This window comes from Saccopteryx bilineata, chromosome 9 (assembly GCF_036850765.1).
Source record: "Saccopteryx bilineata isolate mSacBil1 chromosome 9, mSacBil1_pri_phased_curated, whole genome shotgun sequence".
In the NCBI taxonomy this organism is placed as follows: Eukaryota; Metazoa; Chordata; class Mammalia; order Chiroptera; family Emballonuridae; genus Saccopteryx; species Saccopteryx bilineata.
The window spans coordinates 89,600,055-89,621,721 of NC_089498.1; the positions used below are offsets into that span (position 1 = coordinate 89,600,055).

Genomic DNA, 21,667 nt, shown 5'->3' on the forward strand with positions numbered 1-21,667 from the left:
GGGCCAGAAAGTAGACATTGTTGGCATGGAGCATTGACTAAAATAGCATTTGTCCTTAATAAGTCTCTTTTTTCAGGGGAATTTCACTTCAAGAAAACTTGGAAGTGAGGTCCAACAGCTGAGAGTCACAGAACCAGTCACAGCTGCCAACAGAGAGCCAGTCGGGCTATCCAGAGGGGAAGGTGCCACAGCCCACCGGCGGTCCTTGGCCAGGCAGTAAGACAGTAGGGAGGCCCGGGGAGGCCCCTGCAGGCGAGAGGGTTGATCCAAGCTGTTTTTCCCAAGAACCAAGATGTGTAGTGGACCACACAACAAGCCACAGGAAAATGCACCAGCTAAGAGTCCAAGAGAGAACGGGTGGCAGTGGGCCACCACCAGGCACAGTTCCTAAGTAAGAAGTCTTACTGAGCACTTAGCATGTGTTGAAACGGGTGAGGACCTTTGCATATATTATCTCATTTAATCCACAGATAGGTCACAGTGGACAAGGGTGATTGTTCTAGCCCATATCACAAGAGAAGAGACTGTTGCACAGAGAGATTGAGTGGCTTGTCCAACGTCACAAAGCTAGAGCGGTGGAGCCGCATTAGATCCTAGTTTACTACTCCTGAGTCCATACCCTAACCACTACATTCAAGGGTAATCCTGAGCCAGGGTGGAGAGAAAAATAGCCAAACCTTTTATACTAAGACTCTCCTGGGGCCTGGGGCCACAGCAAGCCCTGGAAGGAAATGATGCTGCCCCTCGGTCCCACACAGGGTTTGTTATGGTCATCGACCACCAGCCATGTGCCAGGCACTCTGCTGGCTGCTTTCCCCGTGAAGCTCTGAAATCCCCGTCCCTCTTCCTTTCATAAGGAAGCTGTAGCTCTGAAAAGTCACAATGGGCAGAAAGTAGGAGGGAGGGCAGGCAGCCTATTACTGCATTAATATTTGCACTTAATACAGAATTCAAGAGGTATAAAAAATGCGGTAAAAACTATAACTGTATCTCCCATCCCTATCCCAAATCATTGTCTCCCTCCCAAACACAGCATTTCCTTATAGTCTCTCTCTCTCTCTCTCTCTCTCTCTCTCACACACACACACACACACACACACACATACACACAAGCTTGCTTCTGCACAAGGCAACACTCCACACCACAGTTCTTGTGTTCTTGCATTGCAATTGTCAAATAATAGTACCACTTATTGGAACTACTGCCTCTTAGTACATAAAGAGCTATAGTTTTACATTAAATGTATATAACATACTTAATTAATCTGCTAAAGATGGACATATGGCAATTTCTGCTGTTACCAATGATGTACAATAAACCTTTGTGCATTAAGAAAAGAGTCTACTTGTGGTATTTGCTCCCCACATCTCTGCCATGAGGACCAGGAGCTACGAGTAGAGCTGTGATACTTGACTTTGGGAATCAGACCTGGCCAACCCCACCACATGACCTAGAGCAAGTCCCTTCCCTCTCTGAGCCCCAGATTCTTCATCTGCAACAGAGATCATGCAAACAGACCGAGAAGGGTTTCTGTGAGGATTACATGGACGGGTGCAGCTACAGCACTTGCACAGTGCCCAGCATGGATGGAGAACTGAAGAGACATGAGCTGTCACTCACCGATCCCTGAGCCTCCTGGGCCACCTGGGACATTCAGGTCCTGTCTCTGGCTTGGACTCTGGGCCTGGGGTTTGTCCTCAATCAGATCATAACCCTCTGCATTCATTACTTTCTTCCTTTCCTAAACAGCCAGTGAGTCTGGAATCAGGCTGTGGAAGGACCAAAGCCTTCTGGAGATGAAGACCTCCAGACTCCATGTCCGCCCGTGGGTTTCTGGACTGGGCCTGAAGAATAGGGCTTGCAGACCTGAGCAAGGGATGGCTCCCAAACATACCCGGGGATTCTAAGCTCATCAGCGAGGCCCCTAAGGCCTGCCCAGCCTATAACTCCAGCCTCACTCCTGGCCACTGCCACAGTGCAGCCACATGATCTCTCCCTCTTCCCATTACACATACCCCAGCCTCCCAGCACGCTCTGCCTTCTGCCTGGGATACTCTCCCCACGCCCCTCCTTCCAAGAGCCCATTCCTTGCCTAACTCCTAGTAGTCTTCTAGGCCCTGCTAACATGTCACCATCTCCAGGAAGCCCTCCTGAACCACCTTGCCACAAGCTGTGCAATCACCACCAAGAAAAAGATTGGCCATGCAGCTACAATAGAGCAGAAAAGTGCTGGGGGAGGAAGGTTGGGCCACAACTGCAGAGAGAGATGGCCTAGCATCAGGAACCAGGTGCACCCTGCTTGGGGAACCGTGGACACCCAGCCAGAAGGGCAGCACCTGCCCTCAGTGCAGAGACTGAGGTTTCAGCAGGAGAATCACTTTACAATGTCTGGGTGGGGAAGAACATCTTAAATAAAACAGAAAAAGCTAAGCATATAAGATATGAATAGCCTGACCTGTGGTGGCACAGTGGAGAAAGCGTCGACCTGGAACACTGAAGTCACTGGTTCAAAACCCTGCACTGTCTGGTCAGGGAGTTGATGCTTCCTGCTCCTCCCCCCTTTCTCTCTCTCTCTCTCTCTCTCTCTCTCTCTCTCTCTCTTTCTCACTCTCTCTCCTCTCTAAAGTGAATAAATAAAAATTAAAATTAAAAAACATTATAAAAAAGAGATGAATAAATTTGACAACAAACCAATAGAGTTTCTGTGCATTAAGATGCTAACTAAAAGAAGATATTTGCCATACCAAACTTACAAAAGAAAAGGCTCATTTTTTAAAATGGGTAAAAAATTTAAAAATAATAAATGGGCATTTCAGAGAAGAGAAAACAAAAATAGACAATGAAGACATGAAAAGTTGCTCAACCCATCTGTTATCAGGAAAATGCATATTAAAATCATAGTAATATACCATTTTCACAATAAAATCTTAAAATTGAAACATGACCAGGTGTTCAGGAGGTTGAGAGCTCTCATGTGTTGCAGATGGCAGTGTCGACAAGTAGGAATAGAAAACAATTTTGAATGACCTGATACAGTGAAACATTCATAGACCCAAAGTCCAGCAATTCTGCTCCTCAGGAGAGACCCCAAAAACCCTCTTGCAGAGAAAAACCAAAAGACTAATAAGAGAATATTCTTATCAATATTATTTGCAATAGCAAATATCTGGAAACAATTCAAATAATAACAAACCCATAACAATAAAATAGATAATAAACCACATGATACTATGCAACAATAAAAATGATCAAATATACCCACCTTTATTATATGAGTGGATCTCAATATCCTAATAATGAGTAAAAAAAAAAAAAGCAATCACAAAAGCATACAGAAGAGTTATTCCATGTAGTTAAGGTTCACAAACAAGCCAACCCAAGCAACATGTATTTTTTTCTATTTCCTTATATGATAAATTATAAAGAAAGGCAAGGAACTGGCAAGCACACAATCAAGATACCCAGGTTGTCCCCTAGGTGGGGCATCTTTGCATTTTTTAAACTGGCCTGGGTTTGAGGGAGTTCATTATATTATCATTCTTTCAATCTAACCTATACATTGTCATCATGTATAACTTCTAAGTTTTCAAAATAATTTATAAACTAGCTCCAATAGACAATGTCGAGTCATGCAGAGCCCTGCACTTTTGTTGCTGCGGAACTCCAGCAGCCAGTCCACCCCTGGACTGCCAGCTGGCCCAGAGATTGAGGTGGAGATGCTACTGAGGGAGAGTCCAGGGTCCTGACCTCACAGCCCAGCCCTGTGCAACTTTAGCCAAATTACTCTACCCATCTGTTTCTTCATATACAAAGAATGTATAGCAAAATACTTGTACACAGTAGGAATTTAGTGGCTATTTGCTGAATGAATGAGTCAATGGTTTCTAAAACCTCATGGCAGCTCCACCACTCATCCAAATGTATTTAGGAGGAGAAGCTGTGGCTGCAGCTGCTAGCACACATAGCCTCCACCAACACAGAATGAATATCCCAAGATTTTTCTTAAGTGACAAGTCAGAAAGTTCTGTTTGATCCAAACTTTTGGTATTTGACTATTGCAGATTTTCTGTCCCAAATGTCAGCTTCTCTTCTATTTTTCCTTTCACTGTCATAACAAGCATACAAGTATTTTTCAATAGATTTTACCAAATGGAACACCTTTGCATTTTGTAAACCTTATACATACAAACTCCTTTCTCACATCTCAGCCAAGTTCCATCTCAGGGCCCAATGCTGTTACTTCCCTGACCCTGGACTCCTGACTCACATGCCCAGTGCTCAGGTTGCACCCAGGGTAGGGCACTTCTGGGCTTAAAGGAAAGCTGAAGGGCAAGTGTAAGAATCAGGCCTCACCCAGCAAGGTTGGAACCTTACATATGACATTCACTAAAGTGACCCACCTCGCTAGCCTAGGGCATGCCAAGTCCATTCCCAACCACCACCCTTCCTTCTTGGCATCAACTCTGCCTAGCTGGGAACAGGAGAGGGAAGCCGGGGCTTAGCAAGCCCCAGGTTACAGGAACAGGATGGTGCCCTGACTAAACAGGGGTCCCCAAACTTTTTACAGAGGGGGCCAGTTCACTGTCCCTCAGACCGTTGGAGGGCCGCCACATACAGTGCTTCTCTCACTGACCACCAATGAAAGAGGTGCCCCTTCCAGAAGTGCGGCGGGGCCAGATAAATGGCCTCAGGGGGCCACATGCGGCCCACAAGCCAGGCCGTAGTTTGGGGACACCTGAAGTAGAAGAACATTACAGTCAAAAAGAAAATCTCCAACACTTGTGTTTCTCGTCTGTAAAATGCAGCTATAATCCCACCTCACAGAGTTATCAAATGACTTTAATTGGACTTATTTGCAGCTACTGCTGCAGTGGTGGGGTTGAGGAAGGGCCCTGAGGAATTCTGGCAGCCCCATTTGTCCTGGATGTATCAGCAATGTAAATCCACCCAAGGCCTTCTGACATGCTGAGAGAACAACCATGCTCTCCTCTCTTGATGATGAATATACTGTACCAAATAGCATGTGGGCGTCTACCTCTTGGGCTCCCCTAACACAAGGCATGTTGGAAAATGGGCCAGAGACAGGGCTATGCATGAGGGGCATAGCCAGGACAAGAAGTGAGAGTCGTGCAGTTGAAGTTTTACAGAGAATGTCTTGAGGCAAAACCTTGTTAAATCGAGGGGGCCAGTGCCCAGGATAGGCAAAGGCAGGTGGTCCTGCACACAGAGGCGGATTAAGGTCATTTGGGGCCCCAGGAGCAGAAGAAAATATTGAGCCCCTTACATTAGAAAAAAGTGTAAAGTTGAGGTTTTGTAGGCCCTTCAGAAGTCAGGATCCAGGGCGTGCACAGGGGGAGCCCGCCATTAAATCTGCCTCTGCCCACACAGGATCCAGGGAGAGAGCTCTGGCCTCCGGAAAGGCTAAAGCCAAGTGGGTCAGCACCAAGGACAGCGACATCCAACCGAACTTGCGCGGGCCCCTCCCCTGCACCACAGATGCCTCACAGAGCAGTCACAGCGTTTTCCATCACCACCTACATACAGCCTCAGAATTCTTCCCAACGCAGTGTTCACATCTCAGCCAAATGCCTACAGTGGTCCACCAGAGGACAGCTACTAGTCATCCTGCATCTTTCTGGAATTACTAATATAGGCCAGTCTGGTTGAAAACTAACTTCAGCCCTACCAAAGAGAACAAAAGTGTGGGTATTGGAAGAGAGGGGCTCACCCACCTTTTGAGTTGACTGAAAGTTCTGTGTGAGAGAGCAGAGGGGGCCCTGGTCGGTTGGCTCAGTGGTAGAACGTTGGCCTGGCGTGCAGAAGTCCCAGGTTCGATTCCCCGCCAGGGCACACAGGAGAAGCGCCCATCTGCTTCTCCACCCCTCCCCCTCTCCTTCCTCTCTGTCTCTCTCTTCTCCTCCCACAGCCAAGCCTACATTGGAGCAAAGATGGCCCGGGTGCTGGGGATGGCTCCTCGGCCTCTGCCCCAGGTGCTAGAGTGGCTCTGGTCGCAACAGAGCGACGCCCCAGAGGGGCAGAGCATCGCCCCCTGGTGGGCAGAGCATCGCCCCCTGGTGGGCATGCCGGGTAGATCCCGGTCGGGCGCATGCGGGAGTCTGTCTGACTGTCTCTCCCCATTTCTGGCTTCAGAAAAATACAGAAGAAGAAAAAAGAGAGAGAGAGCAGAGGGGAGGGGTAAGAGAGAGTGCCTACAGAATGAAACAAATATCTGTTTGCTAACCCACCTCCCTACATCAGAGGTCAGACTACCAGTGCCCTCGTCCCCCCACCCCATTCCTACTTTTTTATGTGCTAAAATTGTTTGAAAATTCTACATGCTCGAATATGAGTTGATTCATTTACACAGTGACAATTTCTCAGGGCTTACCTGCACCAGGTACCATACTAAGCAGCAGAAGCACACAAGTGAATAGCAATAGCCCCGCCTCATCTGGAGCTAACAGTGTGGTGTGGGAGTGCAGTGTTCATACAAGATTAGCCCTAAGGAGAGTGTTGGGACAAGCTGGGAGCAAGCCACAAGAAGGGCAGTGTGTCTGATGACAGCACGTCACCAAGGAGCCAGCTCCACAGAACAGGGAGGAGGTTCAGAGAGGCGGGGTTCCGGGTTCCCTTCCATGAGGACTTGATTCTTGAGCTGAGGAGGGGTAAGGGGCGTAATAAGAAAACAGAGTTTGAACAGGTGCCATTTAGTCTGCAGGAATTACAGGAGCCCAGACAGGGTGAAGAGATGACCCCTATGGTTGAGGTTCCCACCAAAACCACCTCAAAACCTTTGGGAGAACCAGGGCTTAAAGAGCTTCTCTAGGTCAGTGAAGAAGGGGATCAAAGGTGCCAGAAGTCAGGTGGGAAGGGCCTGCAGACAGAGGACCACAGCCCTCTCCAGCCACAGCCAAGTCCACACCGACCACTGGCCAGTCTCAGAGCAGACAGCAGGGTTGAACCACTGACATGAAGGGTCCTCAGAGGAAGACTGGTCCCCTGAGAGATACCATGTGGGCCCCACAGAGCTGTGACATGGTCCCCAACTCCTCCCCAGGACGAGAGATTAAGAGGGGGTGGGAGGCCAAGTCCTGGACAGAGTACAGTTCAGGTTTCCAGCGTCTGGAGCCACCCTGCCCCATCACTGCTTCATCTTTATTTCAGCACAGTAACTGACCTTTCAATCCCTCCTGGAAGTCTCCAAACAGCATGTTTGCTCGAGAGCGGAGGACAGCACTCCAGTCTCGGAGCAGCGAAGCGTTTAGGCAAACGCAAAGATATGCCGGCTTCTCTTCTTAGTTACATTCTTGGCAAAGGAATTATTTCACCAGGAGACAAGTTGGGACTTTCAAAGGTCCACGCACTCCCTTCTGGCCCAGCTGTGGGGCTGCCAACCCTCACTGATCCCCCACACCCTTTAAAGACACATAACGTGGTACCGTGGCTATAAAAGGGTAGCATGGGGACCCTTGGGAGAAAGCTGTTCTGTACCCCTGCAGTCGGGCCACATGAATCTGTGCATGATAAGACTACACAGAAGGGAAGACACACATCCACTACATGTAAACTGGCGCCCAGGAGCAAGGCCCATGCGTTGCATCCATGCCAAATTCTGCTTGTGATCCTATGTGACAGTTAGCACAATGTTGCCATTGGGGAACCTGGGTGAATGCCGCATGGGCTCTCTCTAAATTTGTTTCTCACAATTATATGTGAATCTCAATTACATAAGAAGACCTGAAGTTATTTCTCCAAAGCTGATCTTTCTGGTTTTGAACAAGCAAGTTATGGTTTTCACATGGCAGGCATTCAAGGAAGCCACGTCCAGCCACGCCCGGTGACCCGAGACCCACAACCCAGAGTGACTCCATGACACTCAGGCCGTTCCTCCCCCTGACATTGGCCCAAGACACCAAAACTAAGGGCTGATCAGGGTGGAGGGCAGAAGGATCTGGGAAGGCTGAGCAATCGGCCAGTGTGATGGACAGTCTTTGGAGAGGAGGCTTCTGGGAGGACCTCCGCGAGCTGGCCTCACCACCACCTGTGTGCAGCCCTTCAGATCCCTGCCAGCAGTTTATCAATATTTTGTTGAAAACTCTAAGATGATTCAAATTTCAGCTGTCATGATAAAGTGGTGTTGCTAGGCAACTTTAGTGCCTGTCTACAGATCTGTTTTCACAGCTCTTACCCGACCCGTGAATCTCAAGGTTGGGCCCTACCAACTGAGACCCACTCAACCCAGACGACTACCACCTTCCACGCCCTCCACACCAGCTCAGAAGCACTTGGCTGCCATGCACAATGACCCAGCACCCAGCTGCGCCTCCACTGGAGCCCTGAAGCAGCCCCTGCCCCTCAACTCACCATACTCGCTGTCATAGAACATGACGAACTTCTGCCAGCGCAGTTCTGTCACCAGCCTGAGCATGACATCGTTGAGGCGCACAGGTGGTCGTGAGGCCAACGTGTAGGCCTCACCATCAGGACTGGGGTTCAGGTGGCAGGCAGTGCGTGGTGACCCCCCTGGGTTGCGCTGGACAAAGAGGTGTGGAATGTGCATCGCATCTGTGAGGGACTGCAGGGCGTTGGCGGATGCACAGCCGGTGGACGTGACCAAAGCCAGAATCCCCTGGGTCATGAGGTCACAGGCTGGAAAAAAGAGGGAAGACAGAGGAAGGGGTCAGCATGGGGTGATGCTGCACTGCTTCAATCCGCATGGCCCATGCCTAGCAGCTTATACATGGGGCCCCAAGAAACAGCATCTGTCTCCAGAGACCAAGAACTCATCTCAGCCTAGGCCAGCACCTCTCACACACAGTCACTGATACCCTCATTGATCCTGCCAGCTAGATGGCTTGTACCCATTTAACAAGATAAGAAAACAAAGGTCAGGAGAGGAGAAAGTATTTGCCCTAGGCTATTCAAGGAGGGATGGCAGAATAGGGACCCAGTCAACATCTTCTGGGATACCCATCAAAGCTGCTAAATTAGGCATCCTATTTTCTACCTGGACTCTCACCACCTTAAGAGCCGAGAACTCTTTTATTTGGGGGTGGGGGGGATGAGAAGCATCAACTCGGCACCTTAGTTGCGGCACCTTAGTTGTTCATTGATTGCTTTCTCATATGTGCCTTGATGGGGGGGGGGGCTCTAGCCGAGCCAGTGACCCCTTGCTTAAGCCAGTGACCTGGGGCTCAAATCAGCAACCTTGGTCTTCAAGCCAGTGACCTTTGGGCTCAAGCCAGCAACCATGAGATCATGTCTATGATCCCACTCTCAAGCCAGCGACCCCGCACTCAAGCTGGTGAGCCTCAGCTCAAGCTGGTGGCCTCAGGGTTTTGAATCTGGTTCCTCAGTGTCCCAGGTTGACACTCTATCCACTGTACAACCACTGGCCAGGCAGAACTCTTTTTTTTTTTTTAATCTGTGCATCCCCAAGGTCAAGCCCAGGCCAAGAAAATACTGGGTATTCTTCAATTTTGGGCTGAACTGAACTGATTGGGACTGAAGGGAATGAATTCAGGGAGACACTTACCCAGAGGACCCAGGTTATTGGTGTAAAAAAAACGAGAGAGAGACAGACAGAACCCTAGGTCTTCTGGGCAAGTCCACTTGATTCATATCACAAATTACTGGGTCAAACCCAGGATGAAGCTGTTGGTTCCAGAAGCCCAGAATTATTCAAAAGCCACTTGACAATAACAAAAGAAGATGCTCCCCACTGAGGGCAGCTACTGCCTGTGGCACAGGAGGACACAAGGAGGCACCACAGCCCTTTCCAGGGTGGTGGCACTCACCTTTTTGGGGAGTCTTCCTATCCCCACAAGGGATGCTCCTTTTAGCCACACACCTGTACCTTTTGGGGACATCAGACCAATTAAAAGAAAGATACACCTCGCCATACTAGAACCATGGCACTAGTTTGGAAGCAATGTTTGTCCGTAGCGCTTCATGTGATGGCAAGAATGTGGGAAAGGAGCTGCAGTTTCAAAACCCAGCCTGTGTATGTCAGCAGGCCGTCTGCTGCAAACGGCCAGCTTTTTAACAACTTTGACAGTTCAGTTCCTTCCGTGGAGAGCCCCTGGGTTTGTGCAATGCCTCAGACAAGGCTGGGGGAAGTAGTCGAGGAGCAGAGGAGGCACCCCCAAAGACAGGTAGTGGGAGGCTGGGAAGTGCAGGAAGGGGAGACCACACCCATGCTATCAGATAGCTGCTCCCCTCTGAGAACGCCCGCATTGCACAATCAGGACATTAACTCAAATGCCACCATGCTCCCTGCTGACCCCTCGGCCTCCAAACATGAGGCCTAGGGTGGGACAATTAAACAAGAGACTCTCAAAAGTCTCTCTCGGGAATCATGCAGCCACCAAATGCTCTGCCCTTCCATCCAGGCTTTACACTGCAGAGCTCTCTCTTATACAGAAAGCCCACCGTACCATGCTGCTGTTCAAAGTCCTTTGGTGGCTCCCAAAGAACTTGGGGATAGAGTCAAACTTCTCAGAGCAGCCCTCTAGGTCCCCGAGATGAGCAGTCACACCCTGCTCACATGCCCCTGCCCACTATGCCCCAACCAAGTGTCCAACTTTTGGCCCCTGGAACTCTGCTATATTTGCTTTTGACTCTGAAACCTCATACTCACTCATGTTTCAAAACTCAGACACAGCCCTGGCTGGTGGCTTTGTGAATAGAGCATCATCCTGGCACATGGATGTCCCAGGTTCAATTCCCAGTCAGGGCACACAGGAGAACTGACCATCTGTTTCTCCTCCTTCTATCTCCCCCTTCTTTCCCTCTGCCCCTCTCACAGCTAATGGCTCTACTGGTTCAAGTGTCAGTCTCGGGCACTGAAGATAGCTCGGCTGGTCCTTGCAAATCAGCCACAGGCACTAAAAACAACTCAGTACTCGAGCATTGGCCCCAGAAAGGGTTGCTGGGTGAATCCCAGTCAGGGCACATGCAGGAGTCCATCTTACTATCTCCCCTTCTCTTACCTAAAAAAAAGATCCAGACACTACATCTATGTCCCAAGACTGCTTAAGGGCCCCTTGTTCAGTGCTCCCTCTGTGCTGATACTTCCCTACTCCATCTCTCCTCCTTGACCTCAAGCTCCAGGGAACAAGGGCCATGCCCGTTCGCTCTCCGTCCTTCCCCATGTACGTGTCTGGCACATGGCAGTTAGTAAAGACTGGTGCGAAAAGACCACAAGCCTGATGGTTTCGTGCCCTCTAGACAATAATTCCACGTTGTATCCTACCTAAATGATGGAAATGGCTTTATATCCAGAAACATTCAAAGGACACTTACCCTACTCTTGAAATATCACTAACAGTTGAAAAGACACAAATAGACGAAGGGTGTGAAAGTGCTCTATTTGCTGAAAACATGCACGACCTTTAAACCTATTCACAAAGCTACAATAACATGAGAAAGTGCTGGTCGTAAACATTATATGAGAATAATATGCAATTGTACATATCTTATAATATTAAGTAAATAAAACAAAACACAAGAAAAAGACCAGCAAGAAATTTTGCAAAATGTTAAAAGCAATTGCCCTTCAGAAGAGGCCTAGAAATGATCTTCCTTCTTTTCTGTATCTTGCTAAAATTCCATGCCATGAACAGATAAATCCTTTTGGAAAGGGAAATAATCTTCCAGAAATGAATATGTATAAATATGAATATATATAAAAGGAGGGACCATTTCTTGAGAATTTTCTCTGTGCCAAATATTCTGTCAAGTATTTTATATATACTGCTCACAAAAATTAGGGGATATTTCAAAATTAATATGAAGCGATAAAAAAAAGAAGCGTTTGATTTTTTATTAAACAAGAACATCAGAAAAGCAAACAAGTCAAAGAAAGTTGTTCGATTATGCAAATGAGATGCAAAGCCAACTTTTATTTCCTTGGTAAAAATGCACTGTACAAAAGGCTGAAAGTACTGGAGTATCTACACGTTCCCTGATCCCCTAATTTTTGTGAGCAGTGTGTGTGTGTGTGTGTGTATGAATTCACATTGTTCTCATGACACCCATGTTATGCAAAATAGGTGTCATTGCATCCATTGTCCACGTATCAAGTTATGAGATATGTCCACACAACCGATGAGGGACAGGGCTACACTGAGATGCCATCCAATCTAAACACACTTCCGAGACATGCCTAAGTGACAAAACCAGGACACGAAATTACACGCTCACCAGGATTTTAACTAGGTAAGAAGCATGCATACAAAAAGGCAAGAGAAAACATTAAGAGCTAAGGTCCTGATATAAACAGATCTCTCTCTCTCTCTTCCCTTGCACATACTTTTTCATAAGATACAATACACTGAATGCATTTACAACTTGAAAAAAGTACACTTACAAAATACACTACATCACTGGGGCATAAAGTTATCCAGGAACTCGAGCCCTGGTCCCAGCTCAGGACACCAAAGAAAGCACTCTCACTGTGGCCATCACTGGATCCCAGCTCTCTGTTGCCCACCCTGCCTGGTTCCTTCCCAGATCACCGCCTGATTTTTGATGGCAAGCCCTGTGCCCACTCCAATACACTGGGTTCTAAAGCCACTAAACGTCTCCGAGCCTTAGTTTCCTCATCTGGGCATGCATCCCTCTCTGCCTATGGATTGCTCCTTCCCTCCTGCCTCTTTCCTACACACACTCAGCACACCCCTATTTGCAAACCACGGCACTAAGCACCGGTGGGAGGAGGACACAGATCAGATGACCAGGGGTCCCATCTTTGATCTACCAAGGAGAGAGACCTCACCACTCAGCCTGTGAGAGAGAAGAGCAGAAGCTCCCTGGGGTCCGGAGGGGGGAGAACTCGCATGAGGTTGGCATCATTCCTCAAAGGGAGAGAAAGGCTTAGGCCAGCAGAGATGGGGAGAGCAGTATGATAAGGGTGAGTATGAAAACACAGACAGCAGGAACATGCACAGGGAACAGACAAGTCCTGCCTGTTCCACCAGTGCGGGCACCCAGAGACACCAGCTTCCTGGCTGGGCCCAGGCTCCCAGGAACAGCAGATGTAGCTCAGGAATCTCATGGCTCCGGTCTGGGTCCCTCCGGCCAGCAGCCATGTGGCCGTGGGTATGTCTCCTTTCTGAGCCTCTGGTTTCTATTAAATGAGGATAAGAATCTCTACCCAGCGGAGCACTATGAGAGCACAACTTAATGTGGACCCCAAGTGACAACTTCACACTGGGCACCAAAAAGACACTAAATCAATATCAGTGTCCTGCCCATCTCCTTGAGCACCCCGCCTCCCCACCAAGGTCCCCACCCAAGTCATGCCCAGGATCCCAAGAAACAATAGTTACCACAGCCCTCCCCACGGAGGTGGGCACCACCGACCAGTCCTACAGCCCCCTGTAGCCCCACACAAGCGCCTCAAGCTGATGGCCTCAGCGAACAGGGCAGCTAATTAGGGCTGAAAGCCACTCCCAGGCGTTGATGGAGAAGCCCAACGCAAGTCAATCTCCAATCCACTGTGAATGGACTGCTAATTGGGGCACTGTTGAAATGATGGTTATTTAGAGGTTCCTAACATAAAAATAATAAGATCAAAATACATCAGATCAAAGCCAAATCAGCTATTAGCTCAATCAAGGTTGTGTGCTCATTCCCAGGACAGGGCATTACATAACTCACATCCTGGTTGTGAAGAGAGGCTGAACCCCAGGGCGGGGGGTCCGAAGGTCTGGGTCTGAATCCTGGAACCTGCCATGGACACTGTGCAGGGCCTCAGGCGAATCCCTGGGCCTTCTGTGTTTCTTCTGTCTGGTAAAGAGGATGGCTCCTATTTCACAAGTCTTTGTGCATAAAGAACCATTCACATAGCCCGGCATGTAATAGGAATGTAGAAGTCACCACTGCTATTCGCCTCTCTGGTGTAGAGGTGTCTTTGCAACTCACTAGAAGATAACAGCCTTTGCTGTAATTCTTTGCCTCGGTATCACATGGTCATGAAGCTGATCCCTCTTGATTATAACAACACAGATGGATTGATAATGGCTCCCTAAGAATGGCTCATCAGCTGGGAAAGTAAAAGCAGAGATGAATTGTAACAAGCAACTTCAAGCCCCGTTACCAGGCTCAGTGACCTAGGAAAGCAGGGAGTCGCTCAATGACTTCTCGGATAGTGAGAAAAAAGAGGCTGCTCAGACCTCAGGGTTGAGGCCACTCAAGAGGGTTCATGGGGCTCGGCCAGCATTTCCAGACAGCCCCACAATCACAATCCCAGTGACCCCTGAGATGTCAGCACCCCACTGGTCCAGACCTGCCCAGACACAGAACTGTCAGGGTGAGATGTGCCAGGCATAGCACCAGCCCCATCACAAGACAGACGGAGTCTCCATAACTTCCTGACCCCTTGTGAGAAAACAGAAGCACAGAGGGCAGGCTGCATGGTCAGCGCCACACAATGAGAGAGCAAATGGCAAAGAGAGCCTCAGAACCAGAGGACCAGTCCCTCCATAGGCAGTCCCAGGAGGACATGGTGGCCAGCAGGGGACAAAGCCCAGGGTCCCATGGGGAATCTATCCAACCCTTCCCTGGAGAGAAACTCCTGGGGCAGCCCCACGCGTAGCAGTGGCCCTGGGGCAGGAGCCCGCAAGCAGAAACAAGGTCCCTCCCCACTGAGGGCAAATCCTCAGCTCATCAAGTTCCCTTGCTGCAGGGGGAACTGGGGATGAGAGGAGTGCCCCCAACACTGAAGTTACACTGGCACCACTCCTGATCCATGCCCAGGCTTCTTGAACCCCATGAGGATTTCTGGAACATTCTAGGGCCATGGCTGGGGGGAACACACCCTAGAAGGCTTACCCTAGAAGAGACACACAACTTCTGGTACCTCCACCCGGAAGTGATGCTAGCCACACCCAAGCCCGCCCTCCCCTCCACCAGGCGCGTGGACACACCATGCCCTGAGGCACATCCACAGCCACTCCTCCTGGAGGAGCACACACGGTCCCTGAATGTGCGACACCTACCCAGGCAGCCCTTCAACTTGATGTGCTAATAGCCTTTGGGTAGTTGGAAGAACAGGACTTTTTAAGATGGACAGAGCAAGAGAGGACACTCCACCTGGGGAGAAGCAGCCTAGTAGAGATGCCCTCAACCCAAAGAAGCCTGGCGAGGCTCCGCTGGTCGCAGCATGCAGGGGGGCCTCTCTCTGCGGGGCTCTGGCAGGGCAGCGCCAGGCATGCCAGCACCTCCCCTGCCCCACCAGCAGGCTCCCACCCTGCTCGTCACTCCCAACAATCTTACCAGCTGCCGCAGTCACGCTCCCGACACCCTCATTACCCGCACTCTTCCTCTCCTTTTCTAAGTCGGCCCTGGCTTTATTAATATTTGAATTCTGACAGCTAATGCTTTAAATTAAGGTAGCATTTATAAATACTTTATAGTCGATGAATAATTGACTAAATTTAGTATTGTCATAATTCAGAGTAAATTATTGACCAATAGAGAATAAATGTTTTTCATGTTTTATTAAGGTGCTTAAAAAATAAACAAAACTATAAAATGGGGGGGGGCAGAGTGATACAAAGGCCAGTGCTAGAGAGCTGTTCCGGCAGGGCGCTGACCTCCAAAAGGCCCCCTGAGGGAAGGGTCAGGGGGCCTCCTGTCCCCTCCCCCCCTGAGCACAGGACAGTATTGACAAGCATCCTGTCCTGTAGATGCTTTGTTTACGTAACTCTCACCAACTTCTTGCTGCCCTGACTGCCTGTCCCTTGCTCAGTTAGTCTCTGTCCACTGCCACTGCAGTCACTCTTCTGCAGATCCCCCTCCCCCGGCTCCCCTCTCTCACCTTGGGTAGCCCAGCTGGTGAAATCCCCACCCAAAATCAACCTGTGCTGGGTCAGCCTGCCCAACCACTTCTCTGTGTCTGGGAGCAATCAGAGAAGAGTCAGAGACACAGCTGGCAACATAGGGACCCTGCGAAGCTATGTCACTAACCTCAACAGGGCCTCCACCTGGCTGCTCCTCTCACACCTCGCCACCGCATCCCTTCCTTGCTGTTCTCTCAACACTCTGGGGCTTTTCCCCCAAGCTCTTCAACTATTGACCTTGCTCATTCTTCATAGAGGACTTCACCCCACTTTTACCAGCAGATCCTCACACCTACCTGGCATTTGTGCTAAAAGCTTCTGTCTCAGGCAAGGTCCTGCTCATAGCTTTGGGTGTATTCACCTCCTGCTTTCTCCTAAACCCAGACCCAGACCCCTCACTACATCCTCTCTCAATGGGATCATCAACCTTCCTTGTACATCTGACCCAACCCTTTAAAAGTTAGACCCCAGCCCTGCTGATGATTCCATAGTTGTCACTCCAGCCCACAGCCCTCCCCTGGGCTCCTCAACTGCAGTTAGGGGGTCTCCCCTGGTGAGTCCACTAGCAACTCACACTTAGCATGTCAATGCTGAGCTTTCTAAGTGTGTTCCTGTCCCTCCTGATCTGCCAGTCTCAGTAAAAGGGCACCCCATTCCCCTACTGCTCTTAACCCTTCTCTCTCCCTGACTATCTATACCCAAGTCATCACCAAGTCCTGGATGTTGTGTCTTCAAACTGTATCTCAGATCTGTCCGCTTTCTTCCCTCTCCCACCGCCATCACATTGGTCTAAAACTCTAGCACCTCCCCAATGGGCCCCCACACGCCCAACCTCCCCTTGATAACACACACGCCACCCGTTTGACATGTCACAGTGAAGCAGCTGTCATGAAACACCAACTGGACAGTGCTGTCCCTGCGTAGTCACACCCATGCCCTGTGCTCCCGGAGACCGACCTTTGTGCAGTGCCTAAGACACCCCAAGTTCCTGCCACTTCTGGGTCCACTCACTTGCTTCCCCACTGCCTGCAATGCTCCTTCCACAGTTGTCTGACTACATCTCCTTATTCCACAGTTTTGTGGGTAACCATCACTCTCTCAAGAGGAACTTCCATAACCCCAATCTGCCCTTGCCTTCCTCTGCCCACACCACACTCACTGATGTTCACAGTTGTGAACTACACTGCCTCTGGGCAGTCATCTCATACCCTGAGCCATGAGTCCATGAGCAGAAGCACCTGCACACTGCTCACCCTCCCAATCCCTGGCCCAGGGCTCAGCTTGGCATTACATAGCAACAAACTACTTAACACCCCCAAACAACTCAACAAGACAAGCACTACTGCTGTCCCTGTTTCAGGAGAGAAACACAGAACTTTCAAACTCACCAAGGTCCCCAGATGCTCATCCTTCTGAAAGTGAAGCCATCCCACAAAGTAAAGAAGGGCAGTTTCTTAAAGTCAACCCTCCACTCTAAAAATGTCACCAAGAGTTCAGAGGATGCCCAGGAGACAGCAGGCAAGAGGCCTGGCCTCCAGCAGTGCCTGGCGGGAGTCTCTCCTGGACACCTCCAGCCTGAGGGCTCCCACACCCCACCGGCCTCATGGCCAGCCCAGCCTGGGACGCCAATGGGAGCAGGGAGCAAGGTCCCACTGGATGGCCAACACTAGCCTGTGGCAGGAGGACAGGAGGACAGGAGGACGACTGGTGCGGGCAGGATGCGCAGAGCCAGGCAGTAGGTGGGGCAGAGCCGGAGGCTCTGTGCTGATCTCTGGGGTCTCATCCGTATGACAATTAATGAATCAAAACTGATTCTGCTCCCACAGACTGGAAACTCAGGGATCCCTTGCTGGGTGGGATCTTGCTCACTTATTTATAGTTTCCCAGCTCCTCGTTAATAAGTTCCCATCTCTGCCAATAGCATGCCAGGCTTCCAGGACAGGAGTCACAGAGCAACCCACACTGTGACAGTGAAGTCAGGACAGTGACAAGTCCCAGGAGACCTGAAGGACCTCGAAAGCAGCCACGTACCCAGGGGCCTACTGCAACACTCTCAGCTCCCTGAGCCCAGACATCTCCTCCTGGGCGCCTCTCCAGCTGCCGCTGGGCCACCCGCTATGCCTGCGCCTATCCCTAATCAGCACACTACTCTCCACGCCTCCAGTTCTTCCTTCTCCAACCCACTCTACAGACCCAAGGCCAGCAACACACGTGCCCCCAAAAGACTCCCCATGCTCCCCCCACTGCCTGGGAGTCAGCTGATGAGGTTCCCCCACCAAACCTCAACTCCACACACCAGCATTGCCCTGGTCCGTTTCCCAACTTTCATGTGCCCCCCCATGTTCTCCATTCATGTCACCATGCCCACAACCTACGCACTCTCTCCCTGGTAAAAATGACTTCCCCAAAGAGACCAAGCCCCACACCTCTACCTTGGCTTGCAGTCTCCACCCTGGACTGAGCACTGACCCATGGATGTCTGCCTCCTAAGATCTCAGCACCCCATCCCTCCCACACCAGGAGATGAGTGTAGCAGGAGCAAGCATCAGCTCTCAGCCAGTGCCCCTTCCAGGAAGCACTGGAGGGCATGGAAACAGCGCCCAAGTCCAGCGCCGAGGCCAGCTCCAAGCCCTGGCATGAACCCTGCAGCCTGGCGTGCCAGCAGGCTTCCAGAAGGCAATCTAGGCTTCAGGTGCAAAGCAGGGGTCCTGGAGGTTCTGTTGCATCAAGCTCAAATCACTACACCTGTGTTCCCTGCTGGGTTCACCCTGCTATCCCCTCAGCATTGGCCAGACCCCTTTCAAGAGCCTGTCCCTCTCCAAAGGCCTTTTCCACCCAGCCAGGACCACACAGACCATGCTTCTGTGGTCCCCTCCTTTACACATGATTGCAGCTCAGTGTCATTGTCTGTTTGTGGGTCTCAGCCACCCCCTGGACTAAGCTCCCTAAGGGCCTCTCTATCCCTAGCTCCCAGCCTAGGACTGGACCGCCAGATGCATCAGGGGAGCAGGCAACAATAGGGTAATGTTAGGTGAACAGAATGTTCACCCCAGTCCACCCCCTCCACTGGGGCAGCCTGAGATAGCTGCTCTCAACAGGCAAGCCTTAGGCAATAACTCATCATCAGTGCCCTGTGGGTTTGTCTCGGGGGAGAGCATCTGCAGGGACACCCACACACACCTCAGTCCCCCTCCAACTGCCTGGGAAGATTGAGCATGAGTAGATCCAACCCTCTGCATCGTCCCTGGCCTGTCACCTGGTGAGGACCAGGACTGAAGAACTGACTTGAAGCCCTCCCAGTGGGCAGGGATAGCCCACCTTCAAGGGGAGCATGCCACCACTGAACTCCCAATTCTGAATTCTACTAGCCCAGAGGAGCTCCCACTCCAGGCTGCCACCTTCCCTGATTCCATGACTGGGAGAGCTGCACCCATTCTCCAGATGTGAGCCTTGAGCTCAACACTACCAGCTGCACGATGTCCCTCAAATGAGGTCCTTGGGCTGCCAACCTCTCTTCTGGTGCCTACTTTGCTTGAGGTGAGCAGCATCACCCAGGATTGGTGGTGGCCAACTAACCTAGTTACACCACCCAGGTCCTGCTGTGTTCTTCACAGCCTTGTCATGGTCCTTGTGTGTAGAAATCCAAGCAGGCTGGTGTCCACACAGCTGTAGTCCAAACCCACAGCTGACTGACCAGAACAGTGAGGGGAATGTGGTCCCACAAACTCCTGACACATCTCTTCCAAACAAATTCTGTCCATCCAGCCACTGATGTTCCTCCAGGGACATCAGTGGAGGTGGCAATCATGAAATCCAAGCCCCATCCTGTCATTTAGCATCCAGGAGCCACGGCTGGTCACTATGAGAACATCAGTGTCTTATTTTCTTAAATGGGAGGAGGGCAGGGAAGAATAGGCCACTGCACCTGCATTACACACAGGCATTAAACTAAAGCCTCTGTTGCCAAATGCATATTGAATCAATTCTAGAATGCTAATTTCTACCCCTCTGGGAGTATCTGATTCATTCAGTCATTATACATCCCTTTATCAAGTGCTTAGCACCCTTCTTCCCAGCTCCTGTTGAACTGAAACACATATCAGCACAGAGGACGTCCAGTCCCATGCAGAAGGTGGCAAGCTGCTGTCCAGCCCTCCGGGGGCTTCCACAGAAAGAAATAACGTGCCCTCTCCCTCACAGAGAGATGGAGCAGCCAGGAGTGAGAGGACATGTTCTGACGCTGAACTGTCTGGACTGAGACCCCTGGCCCGTGTTCTAAGCCGCCTGTGGCCACGGGCCAGTCATTCCTTCCCCGTGCTCTGCCTCAAAAATGGGCTTACCCAGTGATCTTCAAACATAATAAATACAGTCGACCCTTGAACAACGCATGTCAGAACAGCACAGGTCCACTTACACGTGGATTTTTTTCAGTAAACACCTGCACTGTTTTCCACCCGCAGTTGGAACTCTCAAGTGTGAAGGGCTGACCGCATGCACCCATCGACCCCGTTTTATTTGGGGAACTTGAGAGTCCTTAGCTTGGGGATTCACAAGAGCACTGAAACCACTCCTGGAACTACTAAGTTTTGGGGGAGTCAAGGTACATGCGGATATTCAACTGTACAGGGATTGGTGTCCCTATGTGCCATGTTGTTCAGGGTCAACTGTATATTTAACCAAGAAAAAAAAAAGACCCCACAACACCAACCTCATACTAATGGGATACTAACAGGAATCAAAGGAGTTAGAATCCAGGAAGCACTCTGGGCACCACACAGTTAATGCACTAACTGTTCATCTACTGCATAAGGAATTAGCTAAGACCAGAGAAAATGCAGCCGGCCAGGTTCAAAGACACAGGGAAACCCAGAACCTGGCCAGAAACCCAGAACCTGTTTAGCAGCGAGGCCTGAGCTAAACAGTCAGTGCTGGGCACACCCAAGGCCACCCTCTGCCCTGTGTGCACGTCCAGCAGGGTGCCCAGGAGCCACTCTGCTGGCGAAGGGTGGGTGGGGCCAACACCCAGCCTGGATTCTACCCACCAATGCCCACAGCTGCTTTGCTCATTTACCCATAGATTTCTAACATATCATCACCCTAAGAGCCATCACAACACCCCCAGTCTCCAGAATTGTAAACACGGTGCTTGTAGAAGAAGCAGCTGTCCCTGCGCCCAGCAGCCACCTCATAAGAGTCTGTTAAGAACAGGAAAGTGGATGGTGCAGATGCTGGCCTTACCCCCAAAGGCAGCCTTCCCAGCTGGGTCAGCCTTACAACCCAAGGAAATGGAGGCAAAACCCTCAGAACACAGGTGTGGCCACACCACCTTTACCATTCAGGGCAGCACTGCTGAGCCCAATTCAGAGATGGCTCACCCCAAGGTCAGTGAGAAAGAGCCCTACCAGCCCAGGACATTACCTATCCCAGTTCCCAGGTGGTTTGGAGCAGATGGGAAGAGAAATCAGAAATCTCCCACAGTCTGCAGGGACAAGAAGGAATTTCTGCCAGTGATAATGAAAAATTTCACAGTAGCAGATGCTTGGAGAAAATTAAAAAACAATACAGCAAAATTCACAAACCAGATAACTTAAGAGAAACCTGGTTTGTGGGGATCAATTTTGCCAGTGGCACCTTTGAGACCTGAGACTGGGAGCAAGGTCTCCCCACCAATTATCAAGTTGCTCCCCTGAGCGCCCATAAACCTCTCCAAGCACCTAGCCAAGGTTCATTCTGGGACCATGGAAAGGATGCAGATGTGGCCCCAGGCCCCAGAAATGCCATCCAGAGAGGGAGCTAGGGTAGGGGTCATTATGAGGTTCAC

General features: G+C 50.4%; 1 protein-coding gene across 2 annotated transcripts in view; it reads right to left on the reverse strand.

Moving 5' to 3' along the window:
- GRID1 (glutamate ionotropic receptor delta type subunit 1) overlaps positions 1–21,667 on the reverse strand; it is an 854,435-nt gene that overhangs the window by 634,500 nt on the left and 198,268 nt on the right. The window contains exon 3 of one of the 2 annotated variants that reach the window (XM_066243627.1): positions 8,366–8,650. The exons of the other annotated variant lie outside the window; for it this stretch is intronic. Within the exon in view, the coding sequence (XP_066099724.1) occupies positions 8,366–8,650 (285 nt within the window). The remainder of the gene's footprint in view (positions 1–8,365; positions 8,651–21,667) is intronic. 2 annotated transcript variants of the gene reach the window in all.